This window comes from Canis lupus, chromosome 24, assembly GCF_048164855.1.
Source record: "Canis lupus baileyi chromosome 24, mCanLup2.hap1, whole genome shotgun sequence".
NCBI lineage: Eukaryota > Metazoa > Chordata > Mammalia > Carnivora > Canidae > Canis > Canis lupus.
In genome coordinates, this window is record NC_132861.1 from 46,947,513 (window position 1) to 46,965,290 (window position 17,778).

The window sequence follows — 17,778 nt, forward strand, 5'->3', positions numbered from 1 at the left end:
GGCAGAGACACAGGCAGAGGGAGAAGCAGGCTCCATGCACCGGGAGCCTGACGTGGGATTCGATCCCGTGTCTCCAGGATCCCGCCCTGGGACAAAGGCAGGCGCTAAACCGCTGCGCCACCCAGGGATCCCACTGACTATTTTAAAGTGTGCTCTCCAGCGGTGATTGATACACCCGTGATGTACATCATCACCATTATCTAGTTTCAGAACATTCTTATCACACCAAAAGGACATGCACGTGCCTTTCTAAGTAGTCACTCTGATTCTACCCTCCCCAGCCCCTGGCAACCACGAATCTGTTTTCTGTCTATAGATTTGCCTATTCTGGCGATTTGATGGAAATGAAATCATACAGGATGTGGCCTTTTGTATCTGGCTTCTTTACTTAGCTTAATGTTTCAAGGTTCTCCATATAATAACACATGTTGGTACTTAATTTATTTTTTAAAGATTTATCTATTTGTGGAGGGAGGGATAGAAGGAAAGAGTGAGAGAGAGAGTAGAGTCGTTAAGCAGACTCTTCACTGAGTACGGAGCCTGAAGCGAGGTTCGATCCTGGGACCCGAGACCAGGACCTGAGCCAAAATGGAGTGAGATGCTTAAGTGACTGAGCCATGCAGGTGCCCTGATACCTCATGTCTTTATGGCTAAATAATATTCCTTTCTGTGGATGGACCACTGTTTGTACATTTATCAGTTGACAGACATTTTCTTTAAAGTCTTATTGAAGTAAACTCTGCACTCGATGTGGGGCTCAAACTCACGACCCTGAGCTAAGAGTCGCATGTTCTTCTGACGGATTGAGCCAGGCACCCCTGCTGATGGACAACATTTCTATTACCAGTTGATGGGTTTCTACTCTTTGCCGTTGTCTATCCTCCTGCTATGAGCATTTCTGTAAAGGTTTTGTTTAACAGTTGTTTTCAGTTACTTTTTATTATAGCCACCCTAGGTGGCAAGAAGTGATATCTTATTTTTATTTGCATTTCCTTAGTGACTATTGATGTTGAGTATATTTTCATAGGCTTGTTGACTGTTCTTCTATCTTCTTCAACAGTAATCTATTCTGATCCCTTGTGTATTTTAAAAAACTATTTCTGTTGATGTTGTTGAGTGTTGGAGGGAGTTATTGTGAGGATGTTGATGCAGGTTTACAAGGGGGCTGGTTCCAGGCATTTGGAGGCTTCTCAACTCCTCCTCGGAAGGAGGAGTCCTCGGAATGTATGTTATGCCCACCATTCTTTCAGTTGGACTGGTTTCCAAGATGTGGCCTTGAGAGAGTCAGGTGTTGTGGACAGTATACTATCCAGATGGTATACATAAGCGAACCCAGTTAATGTGTCTATATAGCCTTCTAGATTTGGCAGGCAGGGGCAGAGATCTACTGGTCTTGTGGCCATTCAAGACAAGCCTTGTGAGGAACATCCCTTGCTTCTGACCCCTGCCACCACCCATCCAGATCAGCCTGCCTTGTTTTCAGTGTGCCCTTGCCTCCATATCCAGTGGCCAGTTTGTGAGCCAACAATTGGTGAACTAGCCATTTTTATAGGATGAGGGGCACCTATATCAGATGCTTATGGACTGCCATGTGAGTATGGGGACACATGAAAACACTGGCTGGTTCGATGGGCGTGTTGGCGGGGCTGCTCAGGGCAGCCTGTGGCAGAGAGTGGAAACAGATGTCTGTGTGCTGGGCCAGCTGCTGTGGGGGGCAGGTCAGCAGACCACTGAAATTCAACTAGAGGCTAAAGCCTGAATGACAAGGTTGGAAGAGGGCTGAGGTTGCAGAAGGATGTGCGATGCCCACTGGTCTGGTGGCTTCGAGGCGGATCAACAAGGTATGGGTTGGACCCCATGATAGAGACCACAGAAGGAGAATGCCCCTTGAACTTTGGTCCAAGCTCTGGAAGGGGGTGAAACCCGATGATGAGTAGTGGATTGACTGAGGTGCTGGCCATTTCCTGGCCACGTGGGTACAATGGCATTAAGACAATCTCCCTGTTAATAGGGAGAAGCTGTGCAGTGGGTGGGGCTAGAGGTAGGAGAGGTGGCTGCTAAGAAGTGTAAGGAACCTCTACCCTCCCTCCTGGTTACCCTTGAGGTCCTGTGCCATCATCCTGTCCCCTTTGTCTCTTCCATTTCTGCCCTCATTTGTTTGCTGCCCAAGGCCTTCAGACAGCATTATTTAGAAAAACATTTTGCAAGAGTTTATAATCATTATCTGTGGGACCAGCGACTGAGAGGAGCTACTCCTGTATTAGCAGAAGCCCCAAAGGCTTCTAGGTGATTTTGAAAACGTTGTTTGGTCATGTTAAAAATCCCAGTGAGATTTTGTTTGGCTTTCATGCTTATGAAATGAATCTATTGCTTCACTGGGGACAAAATCAGGAGCATTACAAAGTGAAATCTTCCCATCCAGCATGTTGCAGTCTCTTTATTTATTCTATCTAGATTGATATCTTAGTGTTGTTAAAGAACGAAAGTCCAACCTGTAAATTTGCAGATCAAGTGGCCTTATTAGGGATTCATGAACTGAGCAGCATCCCATCTAGGAAGCAGAGGGGAGCTCTGAGGCCTTGTATGAAATGGGTGGTTTTCATGGGAAGGAGGGCCAGGAAGTTATTAGTGAAAGACCCCAGTCCCTAAACAAGGTAGCAGGAGACAGGAGAAGAGGAGTGGAGTCAGGGCCTGATTGGAGGCTTTGTGACAGCTCTCCTTGTTCCAAGGTGACCAGGCTCCGGGGGGAGGGTGCTCTCTGGTCCCTTATGTCATCCATAAGGGTTATCTTGCCCATATATGCTTTAGATAACAAAAGATCTTATTCTGAGAAGTAAGTATGGAATGCTCAACAACTCTTGCCGTGTGTTCACATGTGCACTGCAGGATCCTTCACGGTATTTCCTTATTTGACAGGCGCTTCAAGTAGATTCTTTCCTGACCATTGCAAGAGATGTCCTGGTGTGGAAAAGGAGCAAAACCTAAGAGCTAGTGTCCCCCTCCCTGTTTAGAGAAAGCTGCCTTAGCAGTGTTATATATTTTTCTGGGTGTGTTCCATGTTCCCCACAAACGAGAGGAAAGCGCTTCAACAGTTTGCAGCTAAGTTTCCATCCCACAGAGAGGTTATGCTTGAGGCTGGGGCATTGGTGACTCCCCAGAGCTCAGTCACAGCTCTTGGCACAGGACAAACCAGGAACTAGGAGGAGATCCAGTGAATTGGGCATCCACAGCCCTGTTTTGGGAATTGGATAGAAGGCAACAGAGTCAATTAGAATGTTCTCTGGAGAGAGCACAGAGGCAGGTGAGATGTTTCCTAGATAAGGGGGATTGATTTCTCCTTGTGTGGAAGCAGAGAGTGGGGCCAGTGGTGGAAGAGTGGGACAGGTCTAGTCTGTAATGATTAACACAAGGAGGGCATGCTGCCTGCCAGTTACCTGCCCTGCGAAGTGGCTCAGTGATAAGGTAAAGTCAAAGAAAATAAATGTAGGAGGCATAGCCTGATCTGCAAAGCCGGCTGCTTTGGGCTTCTACAGACATGGCTGCAGGGTTCCTGGCTCCCCTGCCAGTGCTCACGGGGCTGTTGCTCATCCTGTGTGTTGGACGCTGGGTTGAAGGTGGGAAGGTACTGGTGGTGCCTATGGATGGCAGCCACTGGCTTAGCATGAAGAAGGCTGTGCAGAAGCTCCATGCCAGAGGCCACCAGATGGTGGTGGTTTCCCCAGAGTCGAATATGCATATCAAAGAAGAGGATTTTTTCACCCTGACAACCTATGCCACACCTTACACCCAGGAAGAATTTGATCGCATCCTGTTGGGCCAGAGTTACCTGGTTTTTGAAAGAATGCCTTTTCTAAAAACATTTTTGAAAACTATGGAAGCTTTAAAAGCTGCTGCTTTGATTTTTCAAAGATCTTGTGAGTCGCTGATGCATAACAAGAACCTGATCAGGCACCTGAATGCCAGTTCCTTTGATGTGCTTTTAACTGATCCTGTTTATCCCTGTGGGGCAATACTGGCTAGGTACCTGTCCCTTCCCTCTGTGTTTTTTTTGCGGAACATTCCATGTGATTTAGATTCTGAGGGCACACAGTGCCCAAACCCTTCCTCATATATTCCCAGATTATTAACAAGGAATTCAGACCACATGACGTTCCTGCAAAGGGTCAAGAACATGCTCTACCCCCTGGCTCTGAAGTACATTTGCCACGTTTCTTTCACTCCTTATGCAAGCCTTGCCTCTGAGCTTCTTCAGCGAGAGGTATCCCTGGTGGACATCCTCAGCTCGGGATCTGTGTGGCTGTTCAGAGGGGACTTTGTTCTGGACTACCCCAGGCCAATCATGCCCAACATGTTCTTCATTGGAGGCATAAACTGTGCCAACAGGAAGCCATTGTCTCAGGTCTGTATTGCATCCTATGTGCGATTAGTGTTCCAGGTGGAACACTTATGTTTTTTTAAAGCTTACTTCCAGGTGCTTACTTATCTGCCAGTCTTTCTGAGATGTCTTCTACCTCTTGTTCTCCTGTGAGTTCTGTGAAATAAGTGTTAAAGTACTTCCACTCATGCATTAAAGGTTTGCAATGGTCACAAAGAGAATTGAGAGGCAGGGGTGCAGGTCTGTGATGGGATCAACAAGCGCCAGCATGGTCAAACAAGACTTTCCTTTCTTTCTTTTTTTAAATTTATTTATTCATGAGAGACACAGAGAGAGGCAGAGATATAGGCAGAGGGAGTAGCAGGGTCCGTGCAGGGAGCCCAACGTGGGACTCGATCCCGGGACTCCAGGATCAGGCCCTGGGCTGACAGCAGTGAAACCGCTGAGCCACCCGGGCTGCCCTAACAGGCTTTTTAAATATAGCATGATACTTCCGGATTCATCCAGGTTGTAGTATTGTTTTTATTGCTTAATAATATTTCCTTCTATGGATATACCACACTTCATGTACCTACTCATCAGTCGATCGACTTTTGTGTTTTTACTGTTTCTTGACCATTGTGAATACTGCAGCTGTGAACATTCCTGTGCAAGTTTTATGCGGACATATGTTCCAATCTCTTGCATATGTACTGAGGAGTGGAATATCTGGGTTGTGATAAACCTTTGAGGAATGGCCAGATTGTTGTTCAGAGTGCCTGCTCCCTTTGTTTTATTGTGATAAAATACACATAAAGTAAAACTGACCATTTTAAAGTGTGCTCTCCAGTGGTGATTGATACACCCGTGATGTACATCATCACCATTATCTAGTTTCAGAACATTCTTATCACCCCAAAAGGACATGCACGTGCTTTTCTAAGTAGTCACTCTGATTCTAACCTCCCCAACTCCTGGCAACCACGAATCTGTTTTCTGTCTATAGATTTGCCTATTCTGGCGATTTGATGGAAATGAAATCATACAGGATGTGGCCTTTTGTATCTGGCTCCTTTACTTAGTTTAATGTTCAAGTTCATCCATATAATAACACATGTTGGTACTTAATTTCTTTTTTAAAGATTTATTTATTTGTGGAACGAGGGACAGAGGGAAAGAGTGAGAGAGAGAGTAGAGTCCTTGAGCAGACTCTTCACTGAGTACGGAGCCTGAAGCGAGGTTCGATCCTGGGACCTGAGACCAGGACCTGAGCCAAAATGGAGTGAGATGCTTAAGTGACTGAGCCATGCAGGTGCCCTGATACCTCATGTCTTTATGGCTAAATAATATTCCTTTCTGTGGATGGACCACTGTTTGTACATTTATCAGTTGACAGACATTTTCTTTAAAGTCTTATTGAAGTAAACTCTGCACTCGATGTGGGGCTCAAACTCACGACCCTGAGCTAAGAGTCGCATGTTCTTCTGACGGATTGAGCCAGGCACCCCTGCTGATGGACAACATTTCTATTACCAGTTGATGGGTTTCTACTCTTTGCCGTTGTCTATCCTCCTGCTATGAGCATTTCTGTAAAGGTTTTGTTTAACAGTTGTTTTCAGTTACTTTTTATTATAGCCACCCTAGGTGGCAAGAAGTGATATCTTATTTTTATTTGCATTTCCTTAGTGACTATTGATGTTGAGTATATTTTCATAGGCTTGTTGACTGTTCTTCTATCTTCTTCAACAGTAATCTATTCTGATCCCTTGTGTATTTTAAAAAACTATTTCTGTTGATGTTGTTGAGTGTTGGAGGGAGTTATTGTGAGGATGTTGATGCAGGTTTACAAGGGGGCTGGTTCCAGGCATTTGGAGGCTTCTCAACTCCTCCTCGGAAGGAGGAGTCCTCGGAATGTATGTTTTGCCCACCATTCTTTCAGTTGGACTGGTTTCCAAGATGTGGCCTTGAGAGAGTCAGGTGTTGTGGACAGTATACTATCCAGATGGTATACATAAGCGAACCCAGTTAATGTGTCTATATAGCCTTCTAGATTTGGCAGGCAGGGGCAGAGATCTACTGGTCTTGTGGCCATTCAAGACAAGCCTTGTGAGGAACATCCCTTGCTTCTGACCCCTGCCACCACCCATCCAGATCAGCCTGCCTTGTTTTCAGTGTGCCCTTGCCTCCATATCCAGTGGCCAGTTTGTGAGCCAACAATTGGTGAACTAGCCATTTTTATAGGATGAGGGGCACCTATATCAGATGCTTATGGACTGCCATGTGAGTATGGGGACACATGAAAACACTGGCTGGTTCGATGGGCGTGTTGGCGGGGCTGCTCAGGGCAGCCTGTGGCAGAGAGTGGAAACAGATGTCTGTGTGCTGGGCCAGCTGCTGTGGGGGGCAGGTCAGCAGACCACTGAAATTCAACTAGAGGCTAAAGCCTGAATGACAAGGTTGGAAGAGGGCTGAGGTTGCAGAAGGATGTGCGATGCCCACTGGTCTGGTGGCTTCAAGGTGGATCAACAAGGTATGGGTTGGACCCCATGATAGAGACCACAGAAGGAGAATGCCCCTTGAACTTTGGTCCAAGCTCTGGAAGGGGGTGAAACCCGATGATGAGTAGTGGATTGACTGAGGTGCTGGCCATTTCCTGGCCACGTGGGTACAATGGCATTAAGACAATCTCCCTGTTAATAGGGAGAAGCTGTGCAGTGGGTGGGGCTAGAGGTAGGAGAGGTGGCTGCTAAGAAGTGTAAGGAACCTCTACCCTCCCTCCTGGTTACCCTTGAGGTCCTGTGCCATCATCCTGTCCCCTTTGTCTCTTCCATTTCTGCCCTCATTTGTTTGCTGCCCAAGGCCTTCAGACAGCATTATTTAGAAAAACATTTTGCAAGAGTTTATAATCATTATCTGTGGGACCAGCGACTGAGAGGAGCTACTCCTGTATTAGCAGAAGCCCCAAAGGCTTCTAGGTGATTTTGAAAACGTTGTTTGGTCATGTTAAAAATCCCAGTGAGATTTTGTTTGGCTTTCATGCTTATGAAATGAATCTATTGCTTCACTGGGGACAAAATCAGGAGCATTACAAAGTGAAATCTTCCCATCCAGCATGTTGCAGTCTCTTTATTTATTCTATCTAGATTGATATCTTAGTGTTGTTAAAGAACGAAAGTCCAACCTGTAAATTTGCAGATCAAGTGGCCTTATTAGGGATTCATGAACTGAGCAGCATCCCATCTAGGAAGCAGAGGGGAGCTCTGAGGCCTTGTATGAAATGGGTGGTTTTCATGGGAAGGAGGGCCAGGAAGTTATTAGTGAAAGACCCCAGTCCCTAAACAAGGTAGCAGGAGACAGGAGAAGAGGAGTGGAGTCAGGGCCTGATTGGAGGCTTTGTGACAGCTCTCCTTGTTCCAAGGTGACCAGGCTCCGGGGGGAGGGTGCTCTCTGGTCCCTTATGTCATCCATAAGGGTTATCTTGCCCATATATGCTTTAGATAACAAAAGATCTTATTCTGAGAAGTAAGTATGGAATGCTCAACAACTCTTGCCGTGTGTTCACATGTGCACTGCAGGATCCTTCACGGTATTTCCTTATTTGACAGGCGCTTCAAGTAGATTCTTTCCTGACCATTGCAAGAGATGTCCTGGTGTGGAAAAGGAGCAAAACCTAAGAGCTAGTGTCCCCCTCCCTGTTTAGAGAAAGCTGCCTTAGCAGTGTTATATATTTTTCTGGGTGTGTTCCATGTTCCCCACAAACGAGAGGAAAGCGCTTCAACAGTTTGCAGCTAAGTTTCCATCCCACAGAGAGGTTATGCTTGAGGCTGGGGCATTGGTGACTCCCCAGAGCTCAGTCACAGCTCTTGGCACAGGACAAACCAGGAACTAGGAGGAGATCCAGTGAATTGGGCATCCACAGCCCTGTTTTGGGAATTGGATAGAAGGCAACAGAGTCAATTAGAATGTTCCCTGGAGAGAGCATAGAGGCAGGTGAGATATTTCCTAGATAAGGGGGATTGATTTCTCCTTGCGTGGAAGCAGAAGAGTGGGGCCAGTGGTGGAAGAGTGGGACAGGTCTAGTCTAATGATTAACACAAGGAGGGCATGCTGCCTGCCAGTTACCTGCCCTGCGAAGTGGCTTAGTGATAAGATAAAGTCAAAGAAAATAAATGTAGGAGAAATAGCCTGATCTGCAAAGCCGGTGCTTTGGGCTTCTACAGACATGGCTGCAGGGTTCCTGGCTCCCCTGCCAGTGCTCACGGGGCTGTTGCTCATCCTGTGTGATGGACGCTGGGTTGAAGGTGGGAGGGTACTGGTGGTGCCTATGGATGGCAGCCACTGGCTTAGCATGAAGAAGGCTGTGCAGAAGCTCCATGCCAGAGGCCACCAGATGGTGGTGGTTTCCCCAGAGTCGAATATGCATATCAAAGAAGAGGATTTTTTCACCCTGACAACCTATGCCACACCTTACACCCAGGAAGAATTTGATAACTTTATGTTGGGCCAGAGTTACCTGGTTTTTCAAAGGATGTCTTTTCTAAAAACATTTTTGAAAACTATGGAAGGTTTGAAAACTGCTACTTTGATTTTTCAAAGATCTTGTGAGTCGCTGATGCATAACAAGAACCTGATCAGGCACCTGAATGCCAGTTCCTTTGATGTGCTTTTAACTGATCCTGTTTATCCCTGTGGGGCAATACTGGCTAGGTACCTGTCCCTTCCCTCTGTGTTTTTTTTGCGGAACATTCCATGTGATTTAGAATCTGAGAGCACGCAGTGCCCAAACCCTTCCTCATATATTCCCAGATTATTAACAAGGAATTCAGACCACATGACGTTCCTGCAAAGGGTCAAGAACATGCTCTACCCCCTGGCCCTGAAGTACTTTTGCCACTTTTCTTTCACTCCTTATGCAAGCCTTGCCTCTGAGCTTCTTCAGCGAGAGGTATCCCTGGAGGACATCCTCAGCTCTGGATCTGTGTGGCTGTTCAGAGGGGACTTTGTTCTGGACTACCCCAGGCCAATCATGCCCAACATGTTCTTCATTGGAGGCATAAACTGTGCCAACAGGAAGCCATTGTCTCAGGTTTGTATTGGATCCTATGTGCGATCAGTTTTACAGGTGGAAGTTTACTTCCAGCTCCTTTTTTGTCTACCAGTCGTTCTGTGATTTCTTCATCTCCTTCTGCTGACAGTTTGGTAAGATAAATATTAAAGTACTTCCACTAGTGTTGTAAATGTTTGCAATCGTCACCAAGAGAAATGAGAGGTAGAGGTGAGAGTCTGTGCTGGGCTGAACCAGCTCTGGCATGAGCAACCAACACTGTCCTTTTGGAAATGCACTGTCTTCATGTTTGTGCAAGTTTCTTTGTGCAGGAACAGGGATGCTGATTTGTGAGCCGATCTATCAGGAATTGTTGTGTGTGTGTGTGTGTGTGTATGTTTTTTAAGATTGTATTTATCTACTTGAGAGAGAGAGCGAGAGAGAGCGATTATGAGTATGGTAAGGGGCAGAGGGAGAAACAGGCTCCTTGCTGAGCAGGGAGCCCGATGCAGGGCTGGATCCCAGGACCCTGTGATTTCGACCTGAGCGGAAGGCAAATGTTTAACCACTTAACCCATGATCTGCTCAGGTGACTCCCGTCAGGAGTTTTTGCTTATTCAATAGAAGGAAAAAGGAACTGCAGATTGAGTTTGTTAACATGATAGCTTTTAGTGGCCCTGTCTTGGAAAGAATTAGAGTGTGATCTGATCACAGGGGACCTAACCTCCACAAGGAAGTAGAAGTGTCAGAGAACTTGAGTAAATAATGTGGGAGCGAGACAATGCAGATAAGAGAAGAAGGGGTCCGTGCGATCCATAAGAAAAAGAAAGGAGTTCAGCTTTTCAGAGGTGGAGCTGTGCTGACTAGTTTTCTGACCCGGGGTTGAGATCTGGTGTATGGCATGGGCACAATCAGAGTTGGACTGCAGGTTGGCTAGGTCTTTTACTTGTGATGCTGAAGTCATTAGAGGACGGTGGGAGGGACTAGGATGGAGATCAAGCTTTGAGGGCATAAACCCAGTGAAGGGGGTGGGCAGTGATGAACATCTAAAAGGGGAAGGGGATGTTCAGAGGGGTGACTGCATCACCAAGCCCACCCCACCCCACATTTCCATGTTAGGAACTACTGCTTTACTAATAGTTTCACAGGCAACTTACATTAATCCTAGATATTTGGGTTTAATTGAAGTAGGACTCATGGGAGCTATTTGTTTCTTAGTTCACTGAGTTAGCCTTTTTTTTTTTTTTTTTTTTTTTTACCATTTATGCCATATTCACTTCGTTTATGTTAACTTCCATGACTTTAGATCTTTTCATAGTTTTTGTATTCTTATTCCTGCAGCTCTTTTTATGTATATATTATTGCACAGGACTCTAATGTCATTTCTGTTTTTGCCGATACCAAAAGGGATTTATCCTACTTGGCTTTCTTTTTCCCTCACATAATGCATTTATTCACTTATAAAAAATATATATATACTTAATAGATTTTTAAAAGTTGAAAAATAGAAAGGCATTTAAGAAGTCATTGTTGGGGAATCCCTGGGTGGCACAGCGGTTTGGCGCCTGCCTTTGGCCCAGGGCACGATCCTGGAGACCCGGGATCGAATCCCACATCGGGCTCCCAGTGCATGGAGCCTGCTTCTCCCTCTGCCTATGTCTTTGCCTCTTTCTCTCTCTCTATCATAAAAAAAAACAACAAAAACCAAACAATCCAACATTTGTTGCTTTGCATATACACCACACAAAACAAGAAAAAAAAAAAAAAGAAGTCATTGTTGGTTTTTTGCTTTAAAATTTTTTTTAGGGCAGCCTGGGTGGCTCAGTGATTTAGTTGCCCTTGGCCCAGGGTGTGATCCTGGCAACCTGGGATCGAGTCCCATGTCGAGCTCCCTGCATGGAGCCTGCTTCTCCCTCTGCCTGTGTCTCTGCCCCTCCCCCCCTCTCTCTTACTGTCTCTCATGAATAAATAAATAAAATCTTAAAAAAATATTTTAAAAAAATTTTTAAATTCCAGTTAATTAACATATAGTATAATATTAGTTTCAGGTGTAGAATTTAGTGGTTCAGGACTTCCATAAAACACCTGGTGCTCATCCCCAACAAGTGGGCTCCTTCATCCCCATCTCCTAGTTCTCCCATCCCTCCACCCACCACCCCTCACATAACCACCAGTTTGTTCTCTGTATTGAGTATGTTTCTTGATTTTTCTTTTTCTTCCCCCATGTTTGTTTTGTTTCTTAAATTCCACATACAAGTAAGATCATATGGTATGTGTCTTTCTTTGACTGACTTATTTAACTAGCATTATAGCTAAATAAGTCAGCTCCATCCATATGTTGCAAATGGCAAGATTTCATTCCTTCCTATGACTGAGCAAAATTCCATTATATATCTAAATATATATTGCATTTTTTTTTTTTTTTTGAGAGAGAGAGGGACAGAGAGAGTGTCTGCAGGGGTGGGGAGGAGGAGAGGTGCAGAAAGAAGGTAAGAGAACCTCAAGCAGGCTCCATGCCCAGCATGGAACCCTATGTGGGGCTCAATTCCATGCCCCTGAGATCATGACCTTAGCCGGAATTAAGAGTTGGATGCTTAACTGACTGAGCCACCCAGCTGTTCCTATACCACATCTTTATCCATTAACTTATTATTTTTTTTTAACCACCCATTCTTTTGATGGACATTTGGGCTCTTTCCATAATTTGGCTATTGTAGATGCTGCTGCTATAAACAGGGTGTGTGTATCCCTTCCAACTAGTACTTTTGTATTCTTTGGGTAAATATCTAGTAGTGCAATTGCTATATCATAAAGTATTTCTATTTTTAACTTTTTGAGAAACCACCATACTATTTTCCGTAGTGACTACATCTTTTAGTTTTTCTGTGAATATATTCTTTGGAGTTAAGCACACTGGTTCAAATTTTTCCTCCCATTTTTCTAGCTGAATGGGCTGGTGGACAGCCTCACTATTGTCACAATGAGCACACAATAAATATTTTCTATTATCATTATTTAAAAGGTGCCCAGCAGGACAAAGTATGTCATCTGAAGACCTTTAGATGTTTGTGCCAATTTCTTTGGTACATGAAAGATAATTTACACTGAAATTCTCAAGTGTTTTATGTGATAGGTGCACTGTTCCCACTTTTGTTCCACTAAATTTCTTTTTTACTTTGAGATCTTGTCACTCTTGTTTGGTTTGGTTTACCCTGAGATGTGACTTCTTTAACTAGTTTATGGAAACTTTTTCCAAGTATGAAAGATCAATATATAAGTCTTTCATATTTTTGCTCCTTTCTTCTTTAAGATTTATGATGGGTGAGGGGCACAGGGGTGGCTCAGTCAGTTAAGCACTCGACTTTTTTTTTTAAGATTTTATTTATTTATTTGACAGAGAGAGAGAGTACAAGCAGGGGGAGCAGTAGGCAGAGGGAGAGAGAGAAGCAGGCTCCTTGCTGAGCAGAGAGCCCAATGTGGGGCTCCTAGGGTCCTGGGATCATGACCTGAGCTGAAGGCAGACAATTAACTGATTGAGCCACCCAGGTGGCCAAGCACCCAACTCTTGAGCTCAGCTCAGGTCTTGATGTCAGGGTTCTGAGTTCAGGCCCCACATTGGGCTCTACGCTGGGCATGGAGTCTACTTAAAAAGACTTAAGATGGGTGAACTTATTTTATTGGTTTTCTCAAAGAAATAATTTTGGGAATTGCTTATTATTATTTTTTTACTATTTTTTTTCTATTTCATTAATGCCAGCTTGCTTTTTATTAATAATGGTCAGTCTTGTCTTTTGGTTTATTTTATAGTTATTTTTCTAATTTTCCTTAGGTAAACATTCAGTTCCTTTCTGTTAGCATTTTCTTAATGATGAAGCATTGAAGGTAACAGAACATATTCTAGGTCTCGTAGGTTTTGGCATAAATCGTTCATACGTTTTGTTTTGTTTTTGCTCGTTTAATTTTCTGGTTTGAGTTTCCTCTTTAAGTCCATGGCTATCTTCAAAGCTGTTTATTCCCATATAGTTAAGATTTATTTTAACTATCTTTCTCTTATTTTTTTCTAATCATTTTAGATATTAATTAGATAATATTTCTTATGAAGTCCCTACATTAAATAATTTGATAGGTTTTCTTTATGGTCAGAATTGCCTAATGGAAGAATAATGCAGGCCACATACATAATTTAAAAAAATTAGTAGGCATGCTATGAAAAAGGCAAAATGAGGGTTAAAATTATACTTCATTTCATCAAATATGTATAAACATACTTTCAACATACTAAATATAAAATTATTAATGAGATATTTTACATTCTTTTGCCTTCATACTAAGTCTTCAAAATCTGGTATTTTACACTTATAGCGTATCTCAATTTGGACTGGCCACATTTCAAGTGCTCAGTAGTCACATGTAGCTAGTGGCTATTATTTTGGGCAAGATGTGATTAACATTTGTAAATGTTCCAAAGATACACTTAAAAATGTGTGTTTAAAATTTTTCTATTTAAAAAACCTCAATATGCCCAATTATTAAAATGTCTTAAAGTACTTCCTTATTTAATTGGTGTGCTCCATGGGATGGTGCTTGTGAGTCCTTGTAGAGAATCCACTACAGGGTCCTTGAGATGGTCATCTCTGTACCAGACAAAGTGCTGTTTTCTCTACCGTGTTTTCCCTACTCTGGTCTTTCCATAGATAAGGAATACTGAGTGGTATACAGGACAGTGATTTTGGCGCTGACATTTTTTAAAAGAGGTTTTCAGTTTTGAAAATTCTTTAAATATTTTACATTTATGTAAAAGGGAAACTTTCCACTTAGCAGCACTAATCCAGATCTATAACTAAATGTTGTGTGCCTTCAACAAATGCTGTTAAAACCCCTGGCAACCACCATTCTACTTTGTCTTCATGAACTTGACCACTCTAGGTACCTTATATAAATGGAATCATATAGTATTTGTCTTTTTTCAACTGACTTATTTCACTTCACCTAATATCCTCAAGGCGCATTCATGTTGCAGCGTGTCAGAATTTCCTTACTTTTTAAGGCTGAATAATATTCCATCATACGGATTGAGCACATTTTGCTTATACAGTCATCCACTGACTTGTGGGTTGCTTCCACTAGAGCCGTTAAATCCATGACCTGTGTGTAGCCCGATTGCCACTCTTACTGGACCCAACTAAAGACTTTTCTGACCAATGGAGACATGCTAACTGATTGTATAGGCACAAATGCACTTGGTCTGTCCTATACAAAGTGGCATTTTTTAACCCTTAATTGGCATAACCATCATGAAAACGTGCACCCTTTTCTATGACTTCAAAACTCTTGACATCTCTTCTCTCCCTGCTCCTCCTTCCCTCTCCACCAACAACTCTTGAGTATCTTCACTGGTATAAGTTCCCTAGCCTGGCAAGCAAATGAACTCATTTTTTAAAAGCCCTGGTGTAGTCTGTTTTATTGTTACTTCTTGTACAGTTAGTGGGCGAGAAGCACTGCCTGGGTACCTCAGTGACCATTTGATTTAGTTTTAACAGACTGTGTACCCTGTGGGACAGTAGTGGCTGAATCCTACGTTCCTGCTGTGAATTGTTCACATGCCATTCCATGGGGACTGGGCTCTACTGGGACCAAACTCAACATCATACATTCCTAGTTACTGCTGTGCTCAGGTCACATGACCTTCCTGTAAAGAATTACAACTATGCTGCATTTTTAGTCTGTTCAGTTCAGTTGCTTTTTTGCTCCCATGCCTCATGCAAACTTCTCCTTAGACATGACCAAGGAGGATGGCACACTTTGTGATGGACTATCCCAAGGCAACCATGGCCAAAATGGTTTTCACTGTGGGTATAAACTGTGCCAACAGAAATTTACTCTTTCAGACGTATATTGCCTCACCCAATCAGTAATCCAAGCTTTCCAATATTCTTAGCTTTTGTCAACTTAATTTGAGACAAGAAACATCCTGTGCATGGCGATGGGATAGTTTCGTGTAGCCTCAGGGAAACACTTCCCACACTTCCATCAATAGTCATACAACTAAGTTGGGTATGGGCTAGCAACTGGATTTGTATTGTTTTGAGTCATCACTACCACTGTTTGTTTCTTAAGTGACCTGAATAAAATCCTCAGGATGCTATTAACTAATCGTGTAACCGTGAGGGATTCACTTAAGCATTTTGCCTAAGCCTTTAGAGGAAACATGTTCCTGCTTACACCGACTTCAGTCCACTGGATGGGGATTTCAGACTTCTGACGTCCAGATCATCAAGAGAATAAATCTGCATTGATTTAAGCCACCGAATCTGTGGTAATTCGTTACAGGAGCCATAGGAAATGAATACACCCACTTTGCCAGGTTTCCCTGTTTTTAAAAAAGGTGTAGGCTTAATATTATATTTCAACGGAAAACTCTCAGTAGTCACCAGCATTTATGTGGGGCTAAAAACCATCCTGAAGCCAGAAATATTACTATATTCATACCTTTTACCACCATGTGTTGGAGAAGAAAAACTGAAGTAAGACCATTTATCTTGGCAATGTTACCTTCAGAGCAAATTACCTGGCTCTCATTTCAAACACGATGGAAAGACAAGGTTCAAGGTGCTGGAAACATTCTGTCCTAATACTAGGAAACAGTCACCGTCTGCCTCGGGATTATGTTTAATATATAGCAAAGTGCCTACAGGTATTTGCAACCGTCTTAGAGACAAACAAACGGAGGTCCTATTCGTGTGGTCCCAACAATAATGACAAATAGGCACTGGCACGAACTGTTTATAAATTCTTGAGTACAGCTGTTCTGAAAGTAGAGTTCACTTGAAATCTTCCAGAAAAAAAAAAAAAAAGCCAACAAAACAAAACCGAACCAAACAAAAAACCAAAGTCCTGCCATTCCACACAACGTGCTCTAAAATGAAACGTGGACTGGAAATCACTTGGTGTCAAGGCGCAGCAACTGCTCTTTGCCATTTATCACCAGGGACTTCAACTCTCCGTCTTCCTCCACCTCCACCCGTTCTTGGCCATTCTCGACGGTTCTCTTGGTGGTGATCTTCTTGCCATTAACGATTTCGGTGGAAGTCGACACGGATTTGAAGTTGCCCGTCCCGCCGCTACCGTAGGACATGGAGAAGGAAGACAGGCCTCCGTTCCCCAGGGAACTGAATCCCGTATCCAAAGAGGAAAAACCTCCCCCGAATGCTGGAAATTCACTGAAGGCGGAGAAGAAGGGGACGGTCCCCCTGCCGCCGCCGCCGCCCCGGGAGCTCCTCCGCCCGCCCACGACGCTCTCCAGCGGGTCTCCGAAGAAGTCGAAGGCAGAAAACGGGTCTTGGCCCCCGAAGAACTCCCTGAAGACCTCGGCCGGGTCGCGGAAGGTGAAGACGTACTCGAAGGGGTCGTGGCAGGGCCCGCTGCCGCCGCCGCCCTCCACTCCCGCCTCGCCGTACCGGTCGTACACGTCCCTCTTCCGGGCGTCCGACAGCACCTCGTAGGCCTGGGCCACTTGCTTGAACCGCCTCTCCGCCTCCTCCTTGTTCTCAGGGTTTTTGTCGGGGTGCCACCTGAGCGCCAGCTTGCGGTACGCCTTCTTGATGGCCTCGGCCGACGCCCGGCGGGGCACGCCCAGCACCTCGTAGTAGTCCACCATGTCGGACAGCCCCCGGCTCGGCCCGCGGGCCACCCGCACGACACGCGGCGCCCCCGGTGGCTCCTCCGTGGCGCGGGCCCGACTGCGGGGCGACACCCGGAGCGGGCGCCTTTGTGACGTAGCTCGCATCTCATTGGTCGACGCCTTACCCAGAATGCACTGCGGGCGAGGCTCGCCGCTCCTCTGGGCTCTCTGTCACGTGTCTCGCACGGCCGCGGACGCCCCGCCCACTGAGGCCCCGCCTTCTCTCTGGCCCCGCCCACCCGGCCCTCGCGCGCTGTGGGGAATGGGGGGGGTGGGCTGCGATCTGCAAATCCCCCGCAGAAAAAAGAGGAAATTAGCAGGGACTAGGGCCCTGCTCCCGCGCTGGGCCCTGGCATGGAGGGAGACCGATTTTGCTAAAGCAGGCTTTCCTCAGGCTCACCCTCAGCCCGTGGGGCAGAGTGATGGGGCGCGTTTCTTCTGGACAGCCCGCCCCATCATTTGTCCAGAACAGCAGTTCTCTGGGTTTTTGGCTTCAGGACCCTTTTGCTTTTTTTTTTTTTTTTTTTAAGATTATTTATTTATTAGAGATACAGAGAGACAGAGAGAGAAGCAGGCTCCATGCGGGGAGCCTGATGTGGGACTCGATCCCGAGTGTCCAGGATCACACCCTGGGCTGAAGGTGGCGCTAAACCGCTAAGTCACCGGGGCTGCCCTTTCTTTTTTTTTTTCTTTTTCTTT

At 44.9% G+C, this 17,778-nt stretch overlaps 2 protein-coding genes and 1 pseudogene across 3 annotated transcripts in view; 2 read left to right on the forward strand and 1 right to left on the reverse strand.

Moving 5' to 3' along the window:
- The window catches only part of LOC140616221 (UDP-glucuronosyltransferase 1A1-like), a 45,878-nt gene that overhangs the window by 11,519 nt on the left and 16,581 nt on the right, over nt 1-17,778 (forward strand). The window contains exon 1 of one of the 2 annotated variants that reach the window (XM_072796752.1): nt 8,553-9,440. The exons of the other annotated variant lie outside the window; for it this stretch is intronic. Coding sequence (XP_072652853.1) covers nt 8,577-9,440 — 864 coding nt within the window. The 5' untranslated portion in view covers nt 8,553-8,576. Of the gene's footprint in view, nt 1-8,552; nt 9,441-17,778 lie in introns of those variants that run through there. 2 annotated transcript variants of the gene reach the window in all.
- Nucleotides 2,250-4,554, forward strand: LOC140616222 (UDP-glucuronosyltransferase 1A3 pseudogene; annotated as a pseudogene).
- On the reverse strand, nt 15,785-17,143 carry LOC140616224 (dnaJ homolog subfamily B member 3-like). Its single transcript, XM_072796755.1, has one exon. It carries the CDS (start codon nt 17,053-17,055, stop codon nt 16,339-16,341), a length of 717 nt encoding a protein of 238 aa, XP_072652856.1. The 5' UTR covers nt 17,056-17,143; the 3' UTR covers nt 15,785-16,338.

What these genes read in the sequence shown, in the direction of transcription:
- LOC140616224 (XM_072796755.1), bottom strand. Translation starts at nt 17,055, where the DNA reads ATGGTGGACTACTACGAGGTGCTGGGCGTGCCCCGCCGGGCGTCGGCC.